The 21,002-nt window shown below is 50.2% G+C and overlaps 1 protein-coding gene across 4 annotated transcripts in view; it reads left to right on the plus strand.

Moving 5' to 3' along the window:
- Positions 1 to 21,002, plus strand: part of MID2 (midline 2) — a 465,133-nt gene that overhangs the window by 423,452 nt on the left and 20,679 nt on the right. Inside the window, exon 10 of one of the 4 annotated variants that reach the window (XM_065557202.1) lies at positions 4,535 to 6,827. The exons of the other annotated variants lie outside the window; for them this stretch is intronic. Within the exon in view, the coding sequence (XP_065413274.1) occupies positions 4,535 to 4,544 (10 nt within the window). The 3' untranslated portion in view covers positions 4,545 to 6,827. Of the gene's footprint in view, positions 1 to 4,534; positions 6,828 to 21,002 lie in introns of those variants that run through there. 4 annotated transcript variants of the gene reach the window in all.

Below are 21,002 nucleotides of genomic sequence, written 5' to 3' on the forward strand. Positions count from 1 at the left end.
CATGAGAATCATGTGTCATCTGGCATTGGGCTGCGCGCAGGGGCCCAAACACCTAGCTACCCATATATAGTGGTAGGTAACAAACACTTTCAACAAACACAACAAACATCCACCGGGGGGAGGGATAGCTCTGTGGTTTGAGCATTGGCCTGCTAAACCCAGGGTTGTGAGTTTAATCCTTGAGGGGGCCATTTAGGGACCTGGGGCAAGGGGGATTGGTCCTGCTTTGAGCAGGGGGTTGGACTAGAGGTCCCTTCCAACCCTGATATTCTATGATTCTATGATCCTAAAGCAGAGGGTCTCATGCTGTGGCTGGTGCCTTGCTGGAGGAACTGTAGGGAGATGGATGGTCACATGGGGCTGGCTCTTTCTCCCATCTGCTCAGTCACATTCAAAGAAGGTTCAATATGTGCACATATAAAATATCCCCATGTGCCTTGTCCCTGCTAGTGATCACTGCTCTGGGGCTGGTGTAGGCTTGTGAAAGTGAATGGGGGGGCTCTAGGAAACAACCTCGCCATGAGCTGTTTCATGAAAAGGGCTGAGAAAGGCTACCAATGAGCTGTGCAGAGAGCCCAAATTATGGCCCTGTGCCTTCACTGTGGCCAACAGGCTTGCATGGGTGGAACAGAGCAGAATGGGGCCACTGAGTGCACGAACGGCACCCACTGCTGCACAAGCAGGTCTGCACAGCTGGACAGCACAGGGGTGTTCTGCACCCACTGTGTGGCACAAAAGGGGCGGCAAATAGGCAGAGTTTTAGTTATCCAAATTGGAGCACGGCCAGGTAACCAGGATCTGCAGCCCGCTCCTCTTGTGGGAAGTGCCAGGGATTCAGGCTCTCCATTGTACATCCCCTCTGACAACCAGCAAAATGGTGCCCATAATGCCCATGCTTGGGGCCTAGCTCAATACTGACCCTGCTCCCTACAGCCCACCATGCTTAGCCCGTGTGCTGAGAGCTCTCTGCCCCAAGTGTCATGGTCCCTGAGCTCAGCAAGCAGATTGGTGCAATGCATGCAGATGGCCCAGAAATGGGGGGACTCAGAGGTTGTCATGCTCCCTGGGGTGCTCTGTCCCCATTTGAGAGGGTGCAGCATTTGGTTTGCCTGTGCCCAGCTGCTGCTGGTCAGTGTGGAGGGGAGGCAGAGTTGTGGACTCATCCCCATGCCTCTTCTCTAGGGGGGGCTAAACTCAGGGCCGGCTCCAGGCACCAGCTTGGCAAGCAGGTGCTTGGGGCGGCCATTCCGGAGAGGGGAGGCAGGTCCAGTTATTCGGCGGCAATTCGGCGGACGGTCCCTTACTCCCACTCGGAGCGAAGGACCTTCCGCTGAATTGCCGCCACAGATCGCGATTGCAGCTTTTTTTTTTTTTTTTTTTGGCTGCTTGGGGCGGCCAAAACCCTGGAGTCGGCCCTGGCTAAACTCATAGGGTGCCTGCACTCCCCAGCCAGGACAGGGTCCTAGACCGCTCCTTTGGATACATTCTAGGCCTTGCACAAGCTGTCGTGCAAGGGCTTAGCTTTGCACTCTGAGCTGGGGACAGCTTTCCCTGGACACTGGCCAAGACACATGGCATTTAAGGTGCATTTAAGTGAGTCCAGGAGTCCGTGTGAGCCTTCAGTGTCTGGGGCTGGGTTTCAGGTGTGGCACCTGAGCCCTCAGCCACCTGGCTGGTGCTGCAGGAGGCCAGGGAAGAGGTGCAATCCGGGACATCATGCTCCATGGGACCAGGCTGGCCACTGAAACCCAGCCTCATCCCCTGAGCATGCAGAACCAAGGGGCTTGGTAGCACAGGACTGGCACGGAGTTGTGTTCAGTGTTTACAAAGTAAATGCCCCAAACAGTCAGGGCGAGAGAGGGAGGCGTCCTGGCAACTTGTGGTTGTAAATTGCCTGACAAAGCCTAAAGCCCTCGGATTTCAGCCCTGGGCACTGGTCTGGCAGCAGGCAGCTGCTGGCCCATGCAGCAGTGACGATACACGTCACAGCACTTCCTCCTCAGGCCAATCTCACCCAGCTTCCTCATCCGCCCTCTGCTCTCACCATGCACGTCAGTCTCAAAGTCCCCGCGTGAATTGTTCTGCAGACTTGGCAGCTAAGAGGCTTCCAGCCATCCACAGCTCCAGGCTTCGGGGCTCGGAGCAAGGGCACAAGGACAGGACATCGGTTCCAAGAGGCATCGCCAGCACCCAACCCCGTGATACAGTGGACATGTTCATGTGCCAGGGGTCAGCTGCCCCAGACTGACAGTCAGTGTTTGGGGGATTGGAGCCATGTGGGGACTGTTTGAGCATGTGCATCACACTTCCCCAGTTGGACCCAGCTTATGTGGGGCCCCTGCTGTCACTGCAAGGTGCATTTCACAGGGCTTGTTCCATGCTAGGGTGTGCATTGTTGCATTGGGGATGTGAAAACCCCAAGCAGTTGTTCTCAGCATAAGTATGGCTGCACTGCAAAAAGAACCCAAAACCTGCATCAGTGAGTCTCAGCACCCAACTCATGTGGCGTGGGCCACATTAGCAGCTGCAGATGAGATGCAGGGCATGGCTCATACAAACATGCGGTCCAGAGGGACTTAACTGCACATGCAAAGGTAGGTTGCCAAGCGCATCCATTGCACCATCCTCCTTTGAGACCCCTGGCCCACTGCATGGATAAGCCTGGCCCTGCTGACGGCTTAGGGTTTCCTTTCTATATAAGAACCATCTGGGGCCTAACCCTGTTCCCATGACTGAGATCGAGAGAAAAGGGCCCAGCAATGTCAGTAGGAGCCAGAGCAAAGTTTGAATTTTTTGATTAATTGAGTGAGGCCCACAACAGAGACTTCACCAGGGGTCCTGTACATCCCAGCTGAGCTGTTCTGGGGAGGGTCTCGCATGCTCTCTTCTTTGTCATTAAAACTGCCCAAAGGGTTCGGTTTTGTCCACTGGAGACTGGGAAAATGTTTAAAATCTCCAAGATTTTCATAGGATGGAAAAGCAGCTCCAGCCATCCTCTCTCATCAAACCGTGAGAGAGAGAAAAACGTGGCCCCAGCTCCCGCTCAGTGAAATCATAGCTGCAGAGGCACTAATCCCAGCCCTGAGTCAGAGAACTCCTAAATGGGAGTTCGGCATATGTCAGTAAATGGCAGTGTGTAAAACACATGACGCTCCTGTCCTGGGCTGTTGTTACCATGGCTGCTCTGTGTGTGTGTGGGGGGGGGGGGGAGTGAGAGGAGGTGTAATTAAACGGGCGACATGGCTAAAACTGAAATACCGGAGCAATATACAAAACAACCTGGGAGTGCAAAATCTGTCTGCCTGCCTTTAATGAGTTCGATCACTGCAGCCGTCATGCCAGGAGAACATAAGACAGGGCCAGGAGTTTAACGATGGAAGAGACGTGACAGTTTCCATCCCCCAGGGGACAATACAAGATGGCTGCATTTACTAGCATTTAATCCAGCCCTGTTTTACACATGCCAAACATGGTGACTTCTGGCACCTCCCTTAGGACCGGTGCACCAGCTAGTCCATCTTGCCACCAGCAAGTCTGGCCTGATTACACTTTACATTTGCCACTTTCCCGTTGTAAATTTCATCCCAGCTTTCCTAGTTACGCCCCTTTGTACTGCCTGAGTTAATTCCTCTCCTTCCCCTGGGGCTTGCACGACTCAAATAGCTGTGGCAGCTCATCATGTCAGTCTGCCTAAGTCACTGAATGACCAAGCGATATACAGTCAGTTCCTTAAATCTCTCCTTGTAAAGCAAGTCCACCAGGCCTCGGGCACGGCTGCTGCTCTTCCCCGAACCTCAGATGGTGTTTTGTTGACAGTGGTGTTCGGAGCCCAGTGCAGTGGCCCAGGTGCAGCTTTACAGACCTAGGTGGCAAGGGCTGACTACCTCCCTGCTCCATGATGGGAGGTAGTATAGGCCAGTGGTTCTCAAACTTTTGTACTGGTGACCCCTTTCACATAGAAAGCCTCTAAGTGCGACCCCTCTTTATAAATTAAAACACTTTTTATGTATTTAACACCATTAGAAATGCTGGATGCAAAGCAGGGTTTGGGGTGGAGGCTGACAGCTCGCGACCCCCTCATGTAAGAACCTTGTGACCCCCAGAACCCCCAGTTTGAGAACCCCTGGTATAGGCTACGCAACATTCCATGGGCTGTTTGTGCTGTCATGTAGCCTTATAAATGCCTGCCTACTTTACTCTCCTTTGGCATCTCTGCTTTTGCAAGTTCTCTCTGCCGTGGAGTCTCTTTTAGAGTCTTTCACTCAGCTGCATTTTTCTAAATTGATGTTAATTTTCTGCTCCTGTAGCTAATCTCTCAGAGCCCTTTGGCTGTGTTTCTAAATCTAGATTTAAAAATTGCCTGTGATGGAGAATCCACCGCGACACTTGGTAAGTTGTCCCAGTGGTTAATTACCCTCAGTTTTAAAAATGTACATCTCATTTCCCATCTGAATTGGTCTAGCTTCAGTCTAGCAGATAGACCTTCCTCTGCTAGACTGAAGGGCCCATTATTAAATACTTGTTCCCCATGTAGGTACTTATAGCCTGGGATCAAGTCACCCCTTACATCCTCGGTCTGGAGCATGAGGAGAGCAACTGTGCAGCTGTGGCCCACCAGACACCAATTGTTGGAAAGCTCTGAGCTCAGGCGGATGGTGCGCATGCATGCCCATGTGTGGAATACAGCTAGCGACCCCACAGCTCAAAGAACTTCCACTTACAGGAGAGTAACTTCCATATTGAACCCGGCCTGTGTTGCTGCTGACACCACCTGGCAAATGGGTTACAATAGCAAAGAAACACTAGGGGACTAGCCGGGTGCCATGCTACTTGCTATACGATTAGCTGAATTGCAAGTGTACTTAGCCATCTAATTGCATAGCACAGGCAATGTATTTACACCTTCAGCATGTGATTTCTTGAAAGCCACTCTGTCCAGCTGTAAGGCTTCCTGCTGCATTACCCACGGAGCAGAATAAAGCCTGACTAATGGTGTGCTTGGAACTACGTCCCTCGTGTGATGGAGGAGCGAGCAGCAGGAAGAATGGAGGGGAGGGAGTGTCCTGGCTCCAGCTTGACATTGCTGAAGCTTAATGCACCACTGGGAGGTGCTCAGGTACAGGGTGATGAGTGTGGAGTAAAAGCCTGCCTAGAATCGACCAGCCCAAGGCACTGGTGTTTGGGAGGGCAGCCATGTGCATTTATTCAGAGGGGGGATTTCTCTCAGGACCAGAACAGGGGCAAAGCTAATGTTGCTGACTTTTCACTAGTGACAATTAAGCCATTTGGGGCGAAATGAGACACCCTCCTCCCAGCCCCACGGTACAGCTGATCCCAACATGGAGCTGGGGGAGATGCACTTTGCTCCTTACTGGCCAGGGACGCTTTGCAGTCCCTCCACCTCAGGCTGGGGGAGGCCGGGAGGGGCTGAAATGCTGCCCTGGTGGCTCATCTTGGTGCCATGCCAGTGTGACTGGAAAAGAAGAGCTGCCATTGAGAGCACCAGGCCCTGTCCAGGCCCACAGGGCTCAGAGGGCTGGAACAGGGGCCGAACTCGACAAAGGTTTGGGGGTTTCCAGCCGATGAGCTTGGAGACTGCCCGCATCAGCAGTGGCCGCCCAGGGATAATTATAGGAGCATGATGAAAATGCTGCTGGCAGAGGCTGTGCTGGGGCTGCCTGTGAGCACCCACTGCAGTGACAGGTCCACCCAATGGTGTACAGCATGCATTGCCTTCTCGCCCAGCCAATCAGTTCACTGGGATGGTGGGGGTGGGTCTATGGCCTTCCCCTCCCCATTTTAGCTAGCCAGCAGTGGTTGTACAGCAATGATGGGAAACTCCTTGCTTCCTCTCTGCGCCACCTCCCCCCCCAGGCTCACTGAAATCCAGGGTGGGTATTTGCTCCCTGAATCACTTTCTGAGTGCCACCCTTTGGTTACGGATAGATCCAGATCCCCCAGGGGCACGCGCCTGGGTTACACACACAGTGGCACAGCGAGAGGTCAGCACTTGGAGCGGCAGCTACCGTGCAAAGGATTTGCCTAGGATGTGGGGGAGGGGTGACACCAAGCCTCCGAGATCCATGACTGCTGCAGGAGCCTTGCCATGGGCACTAGCTAGAGTTGCCATCTTGGAGTTACACAAAATGGGGGTACTCATAAACTATGCCAGGTTTATAAGCCTGAAGCCCATAAACCTGGCATAGGAATAGCAGAATCTCCCTAAAAGTGGGGGAGCCACTCGTGTCACCCCTTCACCCCAAGGCCCCATCCCTATGCCACCTCTTCCCCTAAGACCCCACCTCCCACTTGGTTCTCTCTGCCCCCTTCCCCCATCACTCACCCTTATGGCCAATAAAAAGTGATGGGACCATGGCCCCCAACCCCTCCTGTTCTGGCACCCCTGACCTAGATTGAGTCCTGAGCTCCCTAATGGCTTTCCCACATCAGCTGCCTCTACAAAGGGATGATCCTGGAAAAACCTTGGCAGGTGCCAACCCTTTCTCCAGCAGCCCGTGTTGTGTATATATAAATGGTAAGTGTGACCCAGGGTGCCTGGAGGCACCCTTCACTGAAAATGCCAAGGTCAGGGCAGGCTACAAAAGGAGAGCAGATACTCCCAAAACGGGTGGTTAACACTGTAATTCAGGGGTCGGCAATCTTTCAGAAGTGGTGTGCCGAGTCTTCATTTATTCACTCTAATTTAAGGTTTCGTGTGCCAGTAATACATTTTAACGTTTTTAGAAGGTCTCTTTCTATAAGTCTATAATATATAACTACACTATTGTTCTATGTAAAGTAAATAAAGTTTTTAAAATGTTTAAGAAGCTTCATTTAAAATTAAATTAAAATGCAGAGCCCCCCGGACCAGTGGCCAGGACCCAGGCAGTGTGAGTGCCACTGAAAATCAGCTCGCATGCCGCCTTTGGCATGTGTGCCATAGGTTGCCTACCCCTGCTGTAATTAGACTCACCAACCAGTCACAAACTGTGCTCCTGATCTCCCCCACACTGGTTATCAAGAGGCTAAAAGAATAAATCACACAGCCCCCTTTATTACTTAAAAACTCTGCTCACATATACCAAATGTTCTTCTGACCCCCAAAGGACCAACCATATTGCCAGGTCAATATTATGTGGCAAGGCACCTTCTCGGTCTCACCAGCCTCAGCTGTTTTTAGCCTTGGTGAGACGGGCTAGGGGTAAAACAGTTCCTCTTGGCTGCACGGGGGCAGTCCGTAATTCTCTCAGCCAGTGTTTTGGGCTTGTTTTTCTCCCTTATGGGAGGGAATGCAGCCTCCCCTTGCTGCTACTCACCTACTGGTAGCTTGACTCCTTCTCTACCCCCCCGGCAGGGATGGTTTAAAAAGGTATCAGGCAGCCCTTAGTGGGAATCAGCTGATCCTAATTGATCTCTGGTAACCCCTTCTCAGCTGAACCTGATTGACCTGTAGTCACCCCTCCCCAGTTGATAGGGAAGGGGGCCTTTTAACTTTCTGGGACTGTTTTCTACCCCCCGCCCCCTTGCAGCTGTTTGTCCAGAGTTTATCACATACCACCCCCACCCCACCCCGCTCAACACTACGTGATTGGGGTACTTGGGTCGGCAAACAGTGCACCCTCAACAGGCCATCAGCGTTGCCATGCTTGATTCCAGATCTATGTTGTACTCTGAAGTGGGAAGGTTGTAGTGATAGGAATCACTCTTGTGTTTCTTTCTTTGTTTTGGTGCATCCACCTCAGAGGGGCATGGTCCGTGACGAGGGTAAACCTCCATCCGAATAGGTAGTAGCGTAGGTTTTCTACAGCCCACTTTACTGCCAGGCATTCCTTCTCTACTATGGCATATTTTCGTTCTCTGGGCAGGAGTTTCCTACTGAGGAACAGAACTGTGTGTTCTTCTTCTCTGACCATTTGTGAAAGAACCGCTCCCAACCCAATGTCAGAGGCATTGGTTTGTAAGATCGGTTTGTAACTCCTTCTCAAAGTCTGGAGCTACCAGCACTGGGTCAGTGCAGAGGGCAGTCCACAGATCTGCAAAAGCTTCCTTGGCCGCTCTGGTCCATCTTACTATGTCTGGGCCACGGGTTTTTGTTAAGTCTGTTAACAGACATGCCCTGGTAGCAAAGTGGGGGATGAACCATCTATAGTATCCAACTAGTCCCAGGAATGCTCTGACCTGTTTCTTCCGGACTGGTCAGGGCCAATTCTGTATTACCTCTAACTTATTCAGCTGGGGCTTCATCACACCCCTCCCCACGATATACCTGAGGTATTTGGCTTCTTCTAGCCCAATCACGCATTTGGAGGGATTTGCAGTCAGTCCCACCTTCCTCAGGGTGTCCAGGACTCCTTCCACCTTCTCCAAATGCGTCTTCCAGTCTGGGCTATGTATAATGATGTTGTCGAGATAGGCGGCCGCATACTTGCCATGTGGATGGCAACAGCTTATCCATGAGACGTTGGAAAGTTGCGGGAGCCCCATGTAAACCAAAAGGAAGGTGAGTGTACTCACACAGTCCTTCTGATGTTGAAAAGGCCATCTTCTCTTTGTTGGCCTTGGCCAGGGGGATTAGCCAATAACCCTTGGTCAGGTCAAGGGTGGACAAAAATTGTGCTTTTCCAAATCGGTCAATTAGCTCGTCTATCCTGGGTATAGGGTACACATCAAATTGGGAAACTTCATTCAGTTTCCGGAAGTTGTTGCAGAACCTCATACTGCCATCGGGCTTCGGTACTAGGACAACTGGACTGGACCATTGGCTATGAGACTCTTCAATGACTCCTAACTTCAGCATTTTCCTGACTTCTGTCTTGATCTCTTCTCTTTTCACCTCCGGGATCTGGTATGGCTTGACATTCACCTTCACTCCAGGATCTGTTAGGATGTGATGATGAACCTCAGTAGTCCTGCCTGGCTTTTCCAAGAATACGTCCTGGTTGTGTTTGATCATGTTGATCACTTCAGTTCATTGGGCAGGGGTCAATTCCATGGATATTCCCACTTGGCCATGCCAGTTGCTTTTGGGGGGGTGGCAACCCTAGAATGACCACATGAGCTTCTCTGTCTTGCCAAGGTTTCAACAGGTTTATATGCTAGAACTGTTCCGGCTTCCAGTGACCAGGCTGTCGGACCTTATAGTCAACCTCTCCAATGACTTCTATTATCTCATATGGCCCCTGCCATCTGGCCAGGAGCTTGCTCTCCGCTGTGGGTATGAGCACCATTACCTGATCTCCCATCTGGAATTTTCGGATTGTTGCTCAGCGATTGTAGTATGTCCGTTGGGTCTCTTGCACCCTCTCCATGTGTTCCCGTACTAAGGGGGCGACTTGGGCTATCCGGTCTTTCATCTTCAACACATGCTCAATGATGTTTTTCCCTGGGTTCAGCTGTTTTTCCCAACCCTCTTTGGCAATGTCCAGTATGCCATGGGGTTGGCGACCATATGACAGCTCGAATGGGGAAAACCCAGTTGAAGTCTGAGGAGCCTCCCTTATAGCAAGCATTAGGTAAGGCAGCAGGGCGTTCCAGTTCTTCCCATCCTGGCTCACCACCTTCTGCATCATGTTCTTTAATGTTCTATTAAAACGTTCGATGAGGCCATCGGTCTGCAGATGATAGACTGATATTCTTATGGTCCATATGTGGAGCATTGCACACAAATCCCTCATTAATTTAGACACAAAGGGAGTTCCTTGATCCATCAGGATCTCTTTGGATATCCCTACTCTAGAGAAGATTTGGATTAATTCCTTATCCTCTGGTCTTGGACAGGGTGTTTCATAGGGGTATGGCCTTAGGGTATTGGGTGGCATAATCTAGCACAACCAGTATGTGCTGATGGCCCCAGGCTGACTTCTCCAGTGGGCCTACTAGGTCCATAGCTATCCGCTCGAATGGGACGTCAATAATTGGCAGAGGTACCAAAGGGGCCTTTAAGTGTAGTAGGGGCCATGTAATTGGCATTCAGAACAGGAGGCACAACATCATCAGACCTCTGCATAAATTCTGGGCCAAAACAACCTCTGTAGAATTTGATCGAGGGTTTTATCTACCCCTAGATGCCCCCCGAACAGATGGCTGTGGGCTAGAGCCAGCACACCCCTCTGATGTACTAAGAGCTGTTCCACGACTTGTTCTTGGATCCGGACTACTCTGTATAGCAGATCCCTCTTTATGATATAATATGACCCTGGGCCCTTGGTTCTCCCTTCCACAGGGACCCCATTCACCTCAACTACTTCTTTGCAAATATTGTTATGTATTGGATGATTGGCCTGATCCTGCCCAAAATTCTCCAGCGAGGGTTCAATTTGCCCAAACTCAGGAGGATCTATTTCCATCTCCCTCTCGGGAGCAGGGGGTCCCCAGGGAACTGGGTCTGGCTTCTGGTTCATTGACCCCCTGCATAGTTCCCTTGTCAGTGGGGCCAACTCGCTCCCCTACGAGTGTAGGCTTTTGGTTCTGGGCCAAGATTCTCGTTCTCCTCCTCTTATCTGCCCTCCTTTCTTGCCGGGTCTTCCTGGGCTTCCCAGGGAGAGAGAACAAATCCTGGGCAAATTCATGGAAGATCAGGAGGGTGCTAACTATCGGGGTCATCCCACTGCTGTTGGGATTATTACCTTCTTCTGACTCCCCTCCGGGGAATAGGCTGCCAAACCCTGGGAAGTCTCGTCCTATGAGGACTGGATACGGTAGCTTCGGGACCACCCCCACTGTCACCTTAATGGGGTTTCCCAGGACTTCTATTCTTACCGGGATGGTCGGGTAGTAGTTGACATTCCCATGTACACAGGATATTTCTGTGCGTTTTGCCTGGGATAGTTGGTCTTGCCCAACTAGTTTTCCCAAGACCAGAGTAACCGCACTTCCCGAGTCCACTAACACGGTGGTCTCTATGCCATTCATATTAACTGGTCTAGTATACCTATGGGAGACCATCACAACCCCTACTAGATTTATTAGGTTGCATGGGCCTCCTAGATCTCCCAGGTCGCATGGCATGGGCTCTTCTAGGTTCAGGCATTGGGCAGCTATATGCCCTATTTCCCCACATGCATAACATCTGTACCCTGCTTGGGGCAGCCCCCTATTTTTTGGGCTGTTGGGCCTTACCCCCCCAAGTCTTTCTCCCCCAGTCCCCAAGTCCCTCCGCGATCTCTGGTCGCTTTTCAGCCTCCTTCCTCCCCTCCATAGTTCTGCCCGTGGCTATGGCAACTCGGGCCCTCAGCACAGAGACTTGCCTCCTATTCTGGCACATTCCTTCCCCGGTGGTCCGAGAAAGTTCTTGGGCTGCTAGGTGTCTCTCTATGAGGGCAACTAGCTTGTCATAGGAGGAGGGATCATTTTGCCTGACCCATCCTCGTATGTCCGGTGGTAGCCCTCTCACGTACCTGTCCAAAACTATGATTTTCTCTATTTTCTCTGGGCCATGGGTCTTGCGGTGCAGCTACTTCTGGGCTAGGTGGATCGGGTCAAACAGTTGGGACCTCAGCGCTTTCCTGTCCTGGTATTTCCACTCGTAGAACCGCTGGGCTCTTATAGCTGTCGTCACGCCAGACCTCGCCAGAACTCCACCTTCAGTGGGGGTAGCTGCTTCTGTTGTCATGTCAAAATACGCCTTCTGGGCCTCCCCACACAGAAAAGGAGCAAGGATACTGGCCCACTGGTCTTGGGGACAGGCCTCCCGCAGGGCCGTTCTCTCGAATGCAAGGAGATATGACTCTACGTCATCATCCATTGTCATCTTTTGTAAGTAGCTCCTTGCCCGCAGGGGCCGGGTCCCATGGGGGCCGTGCATCAGAGTGGTCAGGGCCTTTAGCTGGTTCACAACCTCATGCAGGGTGGCTCAATCCTGGGCTGCCTGGCTCATCAGTAATTGATTTGTCTCCTGATGTATTCGCACTGACTCCTGCTGGGTAGCCATCTGAACCCTGGTAGCCTCTTGTTGGGCCGCGGTGGCCCGCACCAACGCTTTCACTACATCCTCCATTTTTATTTATTTTTTTGTTGGGGGTGATTTACCCTGCCCCGAGATGGTTTGCCACAAAGTCTCACTCACAGATCCCACATGTGGCAAGGCACCTTCTTGGTCTCACCAGCCTGCACTGGTTTTAGCCTTGGTGAGACGGGCTTGGGGTAAAACAGTCCCTCTTGGCTGTACAGGGGCAGTCTGTCCTTCTCTCAGCCAGTGTTTTGGGCTTGTTTTTCTCCCTTATGGGAGGGAATACAGCCTCCCCTCCTGGAGAGACTTGCTCCCTTGCTGCTAGTCTCCTACTGGGAGCTTGACTCCTACTCTCCAGGGAAGGGTTTAAAAAGATCTCAGGCAGCCCTTAGTTGGAATCAGCTGATCCTAATTGACCTCAGGTAACTCCCTCTCAGCTGATCCTAACTGATCTCTGGTAACCCCTTCTCAGCCGAACCTGACTGACCTGTAGTCACCCCTCCCCAGTTGATAGGGAGGGGGGCCTTTTAACCTTCTGGGACTGTTTTCTACCCACCCCCAGAGCCATTTTCCTGAGTTTATCACAATTAGTTTGGATCTTACCCATAATATCATGTTGCCAGCCAATCGTTTAGTATCTAAAACGAAAAGATTATTATAAAGAAAAAATAAAGAATGAGAGTTGTTAAGTGGTAAAGCAATCAGGTACATATATAAGACTACAAAGTCCATATATCAGGTTCTTAGCAGTGTTGGAGAGTTTGCTGGCTTGAAAGTCCCTCTGGAACACATCCAAAGCATGGATGGGTCATCCAGGCTTTTGTTCAGAGCTTTGTTTGTAGAAAAGTTACTCCAAAGGTAAGAAGCAGGATTGGCCAAATGGAGCTCATGCAGCTGCCCTTTATATTCCTTTTGCCATGTGGCTTGTACTTCCTGTGTCACAAACACAAGCTTCACAGCAGATGGCATGGACAAGTCTTAGGCCTTGGCTACACTTACCGGCAAGTTCGACGGCTGGAAATCGAACTTCTGGGTTCGACTTATCGCGTCTAGTCTGGACGCGATAAGTCGAACCCGGAAGTGCTCGCCGTCGACTGCGGTACTCCAGCTCGCCGAGAGGAGTACCGCGGAGTCGACGGGGGAGCCTGCCTGCCGAGTGTGGACCAAGGTAAGTTTGAACTAATTCGAAATAAGGTACTTCGAACTTCAGCTACGTTATTCACGTAGCTGAAGTTGCGTACCTTAGTTCGAATTAGGGGGGGTAGTGTAGACCAAGCCTTAGAGTTCTCTGTCCACCAGCATGCTCCTCCAAGTCCCGCTGACTGAATAAGGTGTAGCCCCTGGCTTCTTTCAGTGGATTCTTTGTACAGCTGATGACCCTTGATGGGCCATCAAACAGACTAGGCAGTGCTAATGCTAATCGGTCTGGGGGTGTCACCCAGAAACACAGCAAAAGTTTTGAAATACAGATATACCTATAACTCACAATACAAAGGCGATACAAAGATATAAACAAGATCATCATACTTGGCAAATCATAACATTTTCACAGCTACCATACACGGCACATCTGGTCAGATTCCTTGCAATTTCACAAAGTGTTCCACATATTCCATAGAGCATCACAGTAGGGAAGAGGCCAATAATCACTAAAAGTTTCCCTGGGAGGAGACGCCAGCTGGTAAGGGAAGGGAATAAATGCCCAGTTCTCCAGGGAGGAAGCCACAGAAGATTCAGCTTGGGCTTGTTGAGCAAAGTCGCTGAAATATTTATAAAATGGACAGCATATGGTGCAAACCAACACTGTAAAATTAAATATTTCTTACCTTATTCCTTTGCTCAGGGCTTTTTCCCATTAAACATTAAAAGCCAACGCTCTGAGACAGGCCTCAAGATTGTACAGCTTCCTTTGTTATTGGGACAAATCTACAGCGTGTGCAATAGATCAAACTGCTGTTGTCGGTACATAATTGAGTTGATACACACAACTGAAAAGATCTTTTGCTAGGGCGCTAATGGCACTTCAGTGTTTCTATGCCCTAGTGCATCTCAGTCACCGATCTGGCAGCATCTTACTAAACTGGGTCAGCGTCATTAACTCCAGCCAAAGCACAGAGAGAGGTCATGGCCCACTTTTCCAAAAGCAGCCTGTGACTTCAAGGCGGCGGCGGTTTGAGGTTCCCTGCTTTGCACACCTAAGGCCTCATTTTCAGAAGTGCTGAAACACCACAAAACCAGCTGTGATCGTTGTATTGCTATTTACTGCGGGGGTGGGTGGGGGAGTTTTTTAGCCTGTATTGCACAGAAAGTCAGACTAGATGATCAGAGTGGACCGTTCTGGTCTTTGAATCTAGGCATCTATGAGCCGTCCTCCCACCTGTTGCCTGCAGTCCATCATGTACATGGGGAGCTCGCTGGGGCAGAGACTGTCTTTATGCAAGGGTCTATACAGACATGTTATAATGTAAGGGTGCCTAGACAAATGAAGCCAATGGCACCTCTAAACCAGGTCCAGAAGGTTCTGTGCTGAGTACCTAGAGCATCAAGCACCCTAAGTTACAGGACAGGGAGGAGGAATAGCTCAGTGGTTTGAGCATTGGCCTGCTAAACCCAGGGTTGTGAGTTCAGCCCTTGAGGGGGCCAGTTAGGGATCTGGGGCAAAAATCTGTCTGGGGACTGGTCCTGCTTTGAGCCGGAGGTGGGACTAGATGACCTCCTGAGGTCCCTTCCAACCCTGATATTCTATGACAGTTGACAATTTGCACCTGGGTATATGACTCAAGATCATGGACAAATGACCAGAAAAGCTGGGAACAGAACCCCACTACCTGACTCTGCCCTTGGTTCCCAGTCCTACCCAGAGAGCAAGTATGCCTGACAGCTGGGTTTAAGGCCCAATATAGGGTTTGTGTGAAACAGCAGTGTGGTGCGGTCACACACCTCCATTATGATGAAGATCATAACGTCTCTGTGCTCAGATTGTGACTGACAGTCCTGGGAAGAGACTACTCATAGAATCATAGAATATCAGAGTTGGAAGGGACCTCAAGAGGTCATCTAGTCCAACCCCCTGCTCAAAGCGGGATCAATTCCCAGCTAAATCATCCCAGCCAGGGCTTTGTCAAGCCGGGCCTTAAAAACCTCCAAGGAAGGAGACTCCACCACCTCCCTAGGTAACGCATTCCAGTGTTTCACCACCCTCCTAGTGAAATAGTTTTTCCTGATATCCAACCTGGACCTCCCCCACCGCAACTTGAGACCATTGCTCCTTGTTCTGTCATCTGCCACCACTGAGAACAGCCGAGCTCCATCCTCTTTGGAACCCCCCTTCAGGTAGTTGAAGGCTGCTATCAAATCCCCCCTCATTCTTCTCTTCTGGAGACTAAACAATCCCAGTTCTCTCAGCCTCTCCTCATAAGTCATGTGCTCCAGACCCCTAATCATTTTTGTTGCCCTCCGCTGGACTCTTTCCAATTTTTCCACATCCTTCTTGTAGTGTGGGGCCCAAAACTGGACACAGTATTCCAGATGAGGCCTCACCAATGTTGAATAAAGGGGAACGATCACGTTCCTCGATCTGCTGGCAATGCCCCTACTTATACAGCCCAAAATGCCGTTAGCCTTCTTGGCAACAAGAGCACACTGTTGACTCATATCCAGCTTCTCGTCCATTGTGACCCCTAGGTCCTTTTCAGCAGAACTGCTACCTAGCCATTCGGTCCCTAGTCTGTAGCAGTGCATGGGATTCTTCCGTCCTAAGTGCAGGACTCTGCACTTGTCCTTGTTGAACCTCATCAGGTTTTTTTCTGCCCAATCCTCTAATTTGTCTAGGTCCCTCTGTATCCGATCCCTACCCTCTAGTGTATCTACCACGCCTCCTAGTTTAGTGTCATCTGCAAACTTGCTGAGAGTGCAGTCCACACCATCCTCCAGATCATTAATAAAGATATTAAACAAAACCGGCCCCAGGACCGACCCTTGGGGCACTCCACTTGAAACCGGCTGCCAACTAGACATGGAGCCATTGATCACTACCCGTTGAGCCCGACGATCTAGCCAGCTTTCTATCCACCTTACAGTCCATTCATCCAGCCCATACTTCTTTAACTTGGTGGCAAGAATACTGTGGGAGACAGTATCAAAAGCTTTGCTAAAGTCAAGAAATAACACATCCACTGCTTTCCCCTCATCCACAGAGCCAGTTATCTCATCATAGAAGGCAATTAGGTTAGTCAGGCACGACTTCCCCTTCGTGAATCCATGCTGGCTGTTCCTGATCACTTTCCTTTCCTCTAAATGTTTCATAATTGATTCCTTGAGGACCTGCTCCATAATTTTTCCAGGGACTGAGGTGAGGCTGACTGGCCTGTAGTTCCCCGGATCCTCCTTCTTCCCTTTTTTAAAGATGGGCACTACATTAGCCTTTTTCCAGTCATCTGGGACCTCCCCCGATCGCCATGAGTTTTCAAAAATAATGGCTAATGGCTCTGCAATCTCACCCGCCAACTCCTTTAGCACCCTCGGATGCAGCGCATCCGGCCCCATGGACTTGTGCACGTCCAGTTTTTCTAAATAGTCCCGAACCACTTCTTTCTCCACAGAGGGCTGGTCACCTTCTCCCCATGCTGTACTGCCCAGTGCAGCAATCTGGGAGCTGACCTTGTGCGTGAAGACAGAGGCAAAAAAATCATTGAGTACATTAGCTTTTTCCACATCCTCGGTCACTAGGTTGCCTCCCTCATTCAGTAAGGGGCCCACACTTTCCTTGATTTTCTTCTTGTTGCTAACATACCTGAAGAAACCCTTCTTGTTACTCTTAACATCTCTTGCTAACTGCAACTCCAAGTGTGATTTGGCCTTCCTGATTTCACTCCTGCACGCCTGATTTCACTCCTGGTGCCATGGGTCAAGGTTAGAGATGGTTAACACCCAGGTCCCATGGCAGAGACTCCACGTGCTGTATTAGAATCACCCCTGCACAGTGGGACATGAGATGCATGTATGGCATGGCCAGTGAGTCTGTGGAAGGATTATGACCAGAACATAGGGCCCCATCTCCCAGCCCCCTGTTTTAATCACCATATACGCTACCATCCTAGCTCATCTGATAGAGCCCACCTTGAGTGAGTGTGTGTGTGTGTGTGTGTGTGTGTGTGTGTGTGTGTGTGTGTGTGTGTGTGTGTGAGAGAGAGAGAGAGAGAGAGAGAGAGAGAGAGACAGAGAGACAGAGAGGGCTGCTGTGTCTAAGTATAAATGTGCAGATCACCAAGCGTCACTGTCTACTTCTGCCCCCAAATCCTGTGTTAGAGGCTAGCAAGCAGTGACAGCAGCCAGGCTGTTGGCTCTAGAGAAAGCCCCCATGCAGTGCAGAATATGATAACATGGCATCTGATTGCTTAGTACAGTCCTTCCTATAAGGAGAGCTTGCGAACGGAGAAGCTGCAAGGCTGCATGTGTTTGGAACAAAAGAGAGACGGGCCAATTCATTGAAATGAAGGGCAGGTAGCAAGGGGTGGAGAGACGTGGCATTCAAAGCACCTAGAGACAGACCCACACTTCCCTCCCTGCTCTGGTACCCGACTGGGGAACCTGCTCTCCAGACAATAACATTTACGTGCTATCTCTGTTAGGACTCTAGTGTGAGGGTGCTGCTTTCTGCTACTTTGTAGGTAGCGAGACTCAAACTGCTCAGAACCAGTGGTTATTTTCCTTGCTTATGCACTACAGCAAAACATTTCTGCATTAATGATTCAGACCATACAATCTGTTTAGGTTTTGCTCTGGGACATGAGCACTTTCATTCACTGTCTCCCTGCCAGTTTGGAAAGCTCAGTATAGTAAGCAGCAGCTGTTGTGATGCGGACAGGACCAGCCGGCCTATGGTCCTGGTGGGGGCCTCTCCCATGGAGTCAAACAAAAATAAAGTTGGCTTGTGTCTTATGTCCAGAGAAGAGCTTTAGAATTCTGTCTGAGCTATTTCTACTTCAGACTCAAGCAACGCAACAAGCCACCTACAATAAAGTATCATTATGGGACAGACAAACCCATGGAAGCTAGAAGAAGGGGAGGGAAAGGAGAGATTACTTACCTTCTGCAGTAACTGGAGTTCTTCTAGGAGTATGTCTGCAGAACTGGCATTTATCAATTGAAAGCTTCAATCTATAGGCCTCCAACCTGTCAAGCACTTTAAGAAGTCTTTCTTCATGCTCCTTCAAGGTTCCTCCAAATATAATCAGGTCATGCAAATAAACTAAGACTTGCAGTAAGTTCATGTCTCCCACAACTTTCTCCATAAGACGCTGATATGTGGCAGGTGCTTCAGAAATCCCTTGAGGCACGCATTCAAACTGATAAAATCCTAATGGGCAGATGAATGCTGTCTTCTCCTTGTCTTCTGCTCCCAGAGGGATCTGGTAGTATCCACTTCAAAGATCCAATACTGAGAACCACTGGCTTCCCAGTAAACAGTCTAAGGCATCTTGGACTCCAGGCTTGGTGTACTGGTCAAGTACAGTGCGGCTGTTCAGGGTGCGGTAGTTGATACACCTCTGGATTTTCCCATTTTCTTTTCGGACCTCCACAATGGGTAAGGCATATGTGCTGCAGGACTCAGTAATTATGCCATTTGCAATCAGCTCGTGAAGATGATGTCGCACATCTTCCATCTCTGAGACAGCAATCTTCCTAGATCTCTCCCTGAAGGGTCAGGAGTCATGTAGTCTGATGTGCTCTCCCGCTTTTGCACATCCCACATCACACTCACGCAGTGAGAATACCTTGGTTCTTTCACAAAGTTTCTTCCTCAGGCAGTCCTTCCACTCCTCAGACAATGGCAAATCTCCAAAGTCAAACCTTGCAGGGATCTATTGCCAGAACTTGACTTTCACACTGGGGTCTGACAATGGATTCAGGATCAACATCATGGCTTGTTTCATTAGCAATCAGTATAATCACCTTTTCCTGGGCTGCAGCTGGACTCCACTGGGGACCAGCACTCCTTTGGGGAGCTCTCCTTCAGCTGGCTGCTCTACCATTGTCAATGCCCCTCTACTGCCTTTCAACCAGGTACTCATGACAAGTACTTCTTGCTCTGCCCTTGCAGGCACTACAAAGGGAGTCGTGACCACATACCTCAATACTCCCATTGGTAGCTCAGACATCTCCTTTTTAGTGCCCTCAATTTTTCTATAGGCTTCATCACAAAGCATATGGATCATCAGGGTGTTTAGGTATTGGGCCCCAGCTCATTGTCTGCACTAATCCATGAGCACCTTGAAGACACTGGAGTTGGTCCCTAGCAGCACAGACACATCAGAGATTCCTTTAGGATCAGGGCATATTAAGGCAGTGGTGTCTACCTCTTCTCTTACCCCAGCAACCGCCTCTGGAAATTCCAGGTGCACTATGACATACCCTTGGTAGGGGTATTCATTCATGCTGAGGCCACACAGGCCAAGGTCTGTCAATGGCTGTATAGGCAGGTGCCTAAGCATCCATTGGTAGAATGATTGAAATATAAACGTCACTTGAGATCCAGTGTCAAGCACTGCTTTACATTCTGTCCCTTCAATCCTCACCGTGACCTATCAGTCCTGAGGGGATCACAGCTGGACTGTCTTTTCCAGGGGAGCCTTCAAGTCCTATGGGGCTGGGTGGCCCCCGTCCCCAGATCCTTCAGCAGTTCCTTGACCCCTCCCAACTGGTTGTCAGCTTTCCATACACTAAGGAGGGATTTTCTTCATTATGACACTTTGTAGCACTGTGTCCATCCTGTCCACACTGGTAGCAGAAGAATTGTCCTTTCCCACTTTGCCCAGGTGGGATGGTGGCTCTAAATGCTGACTTCTCCAACATCACAGCCAAAGGCTCCTTATGCCTGGAAGTCTTAGTTCAGTCAATGGTGCTTTGCAGCTCAGCTATCTGTTCTGTTAGGACCTGCACTTGTTGGGCAAGTTCCTCTCTGGTGCTCACCATGAGTGCACTGGCTATTCGCAGAGGTGCAGTGCTGGCTGGCTCAGATAGTTGGGCTTCCCAAAACTCACTGGCAGCCTGCCTTTCTTCCTCCTCTCTGACCTCTTTTATCAGCTGGGAGTAACCCAGGGGACATTCCTGTCGTTCTCTTAACTGAAGACAAAGTAGAATTGGGTTCTGATATTGAGTTCCTCTTACGATTTGAGCCGGTCTGGTCCATCTGCTCAGCAGTCACTGCTCCCATTTTGACAGCTCCCTGAAGCAGTCTCTCCAGCCTCTGTATATAGGCTGAAACCTTCTTGTCCCTTTGCTGTTGGGAATTAAGGAACGTACAATAACTGTCCTCAGAGCCCTCTATGCTCCCAAAGGTGTGCTCGAGGGCCTCTAGGCAGTCCGTCACACTCACCTCAGGGTTAGTGAGCTTCAGGGTGCGAATCACATCTAATGCTGGGCCCCTGAGGCTCTCTACTAGACATCTTCCCTTTTCTGCAGCGTTTTAGTGGTATGTTCCAGCCAAGGTTCAAACTCCTCTTCCCCAGGTATTGGGATGAGACCCCCAGCAAATAACTTTAACTTACAATAAGAGCTTGACGTAGCATGGGACAGCACAACCTTTTCCAATGTTTGCCCCAGTGCTTTTGCCCAATCATTGGCCAAGTCTGCAGCTCCCGAGCTAGGGACTGCTGAGTCAGGGCCCAACAAACCTGACATATTAGCCATTTTACAAACAGTGATTTCCTCAACATATAAACAGAATTGTTTTCCCAACTTAGTGAATCACTCAAGATGTGCTTTGCGAGGGGTACTGACCCAGCATCCTGGACAAGCCCCCCAAAATGTAACCCTTCTGCCAGGCAGAGCCAACAGCAACCAGGGCTGGGTTCAATATATAGTGATTTCTTTCGACAGATACAACACAGAATCGGCTCGAGCCCATACCCAGTAACCTCCGAAATTTACACAGCACCCCATGGTGCCTCTGAGAGGCAATACTTCCCCACTCGCAAGCACAGAGTCCGAGTATAGAAAATAAACTTTTAATAAAAGGAGGGAAGTAACTCAGCGTTAATTTGGAAAAACACCA

Source organism: Chrysemys picta, chromosome 9, assembly GCF_011386835.1.
Source record: "Chrysemys picta bellii isolate R12L10 chromosome 9, ASM1138683v2, whole genome shotgun sequence".
NCBI lineage: Eukaryota > Metazoa > Chordata > Testudines > Emydidae > Chrysemys > Chrysemys picta.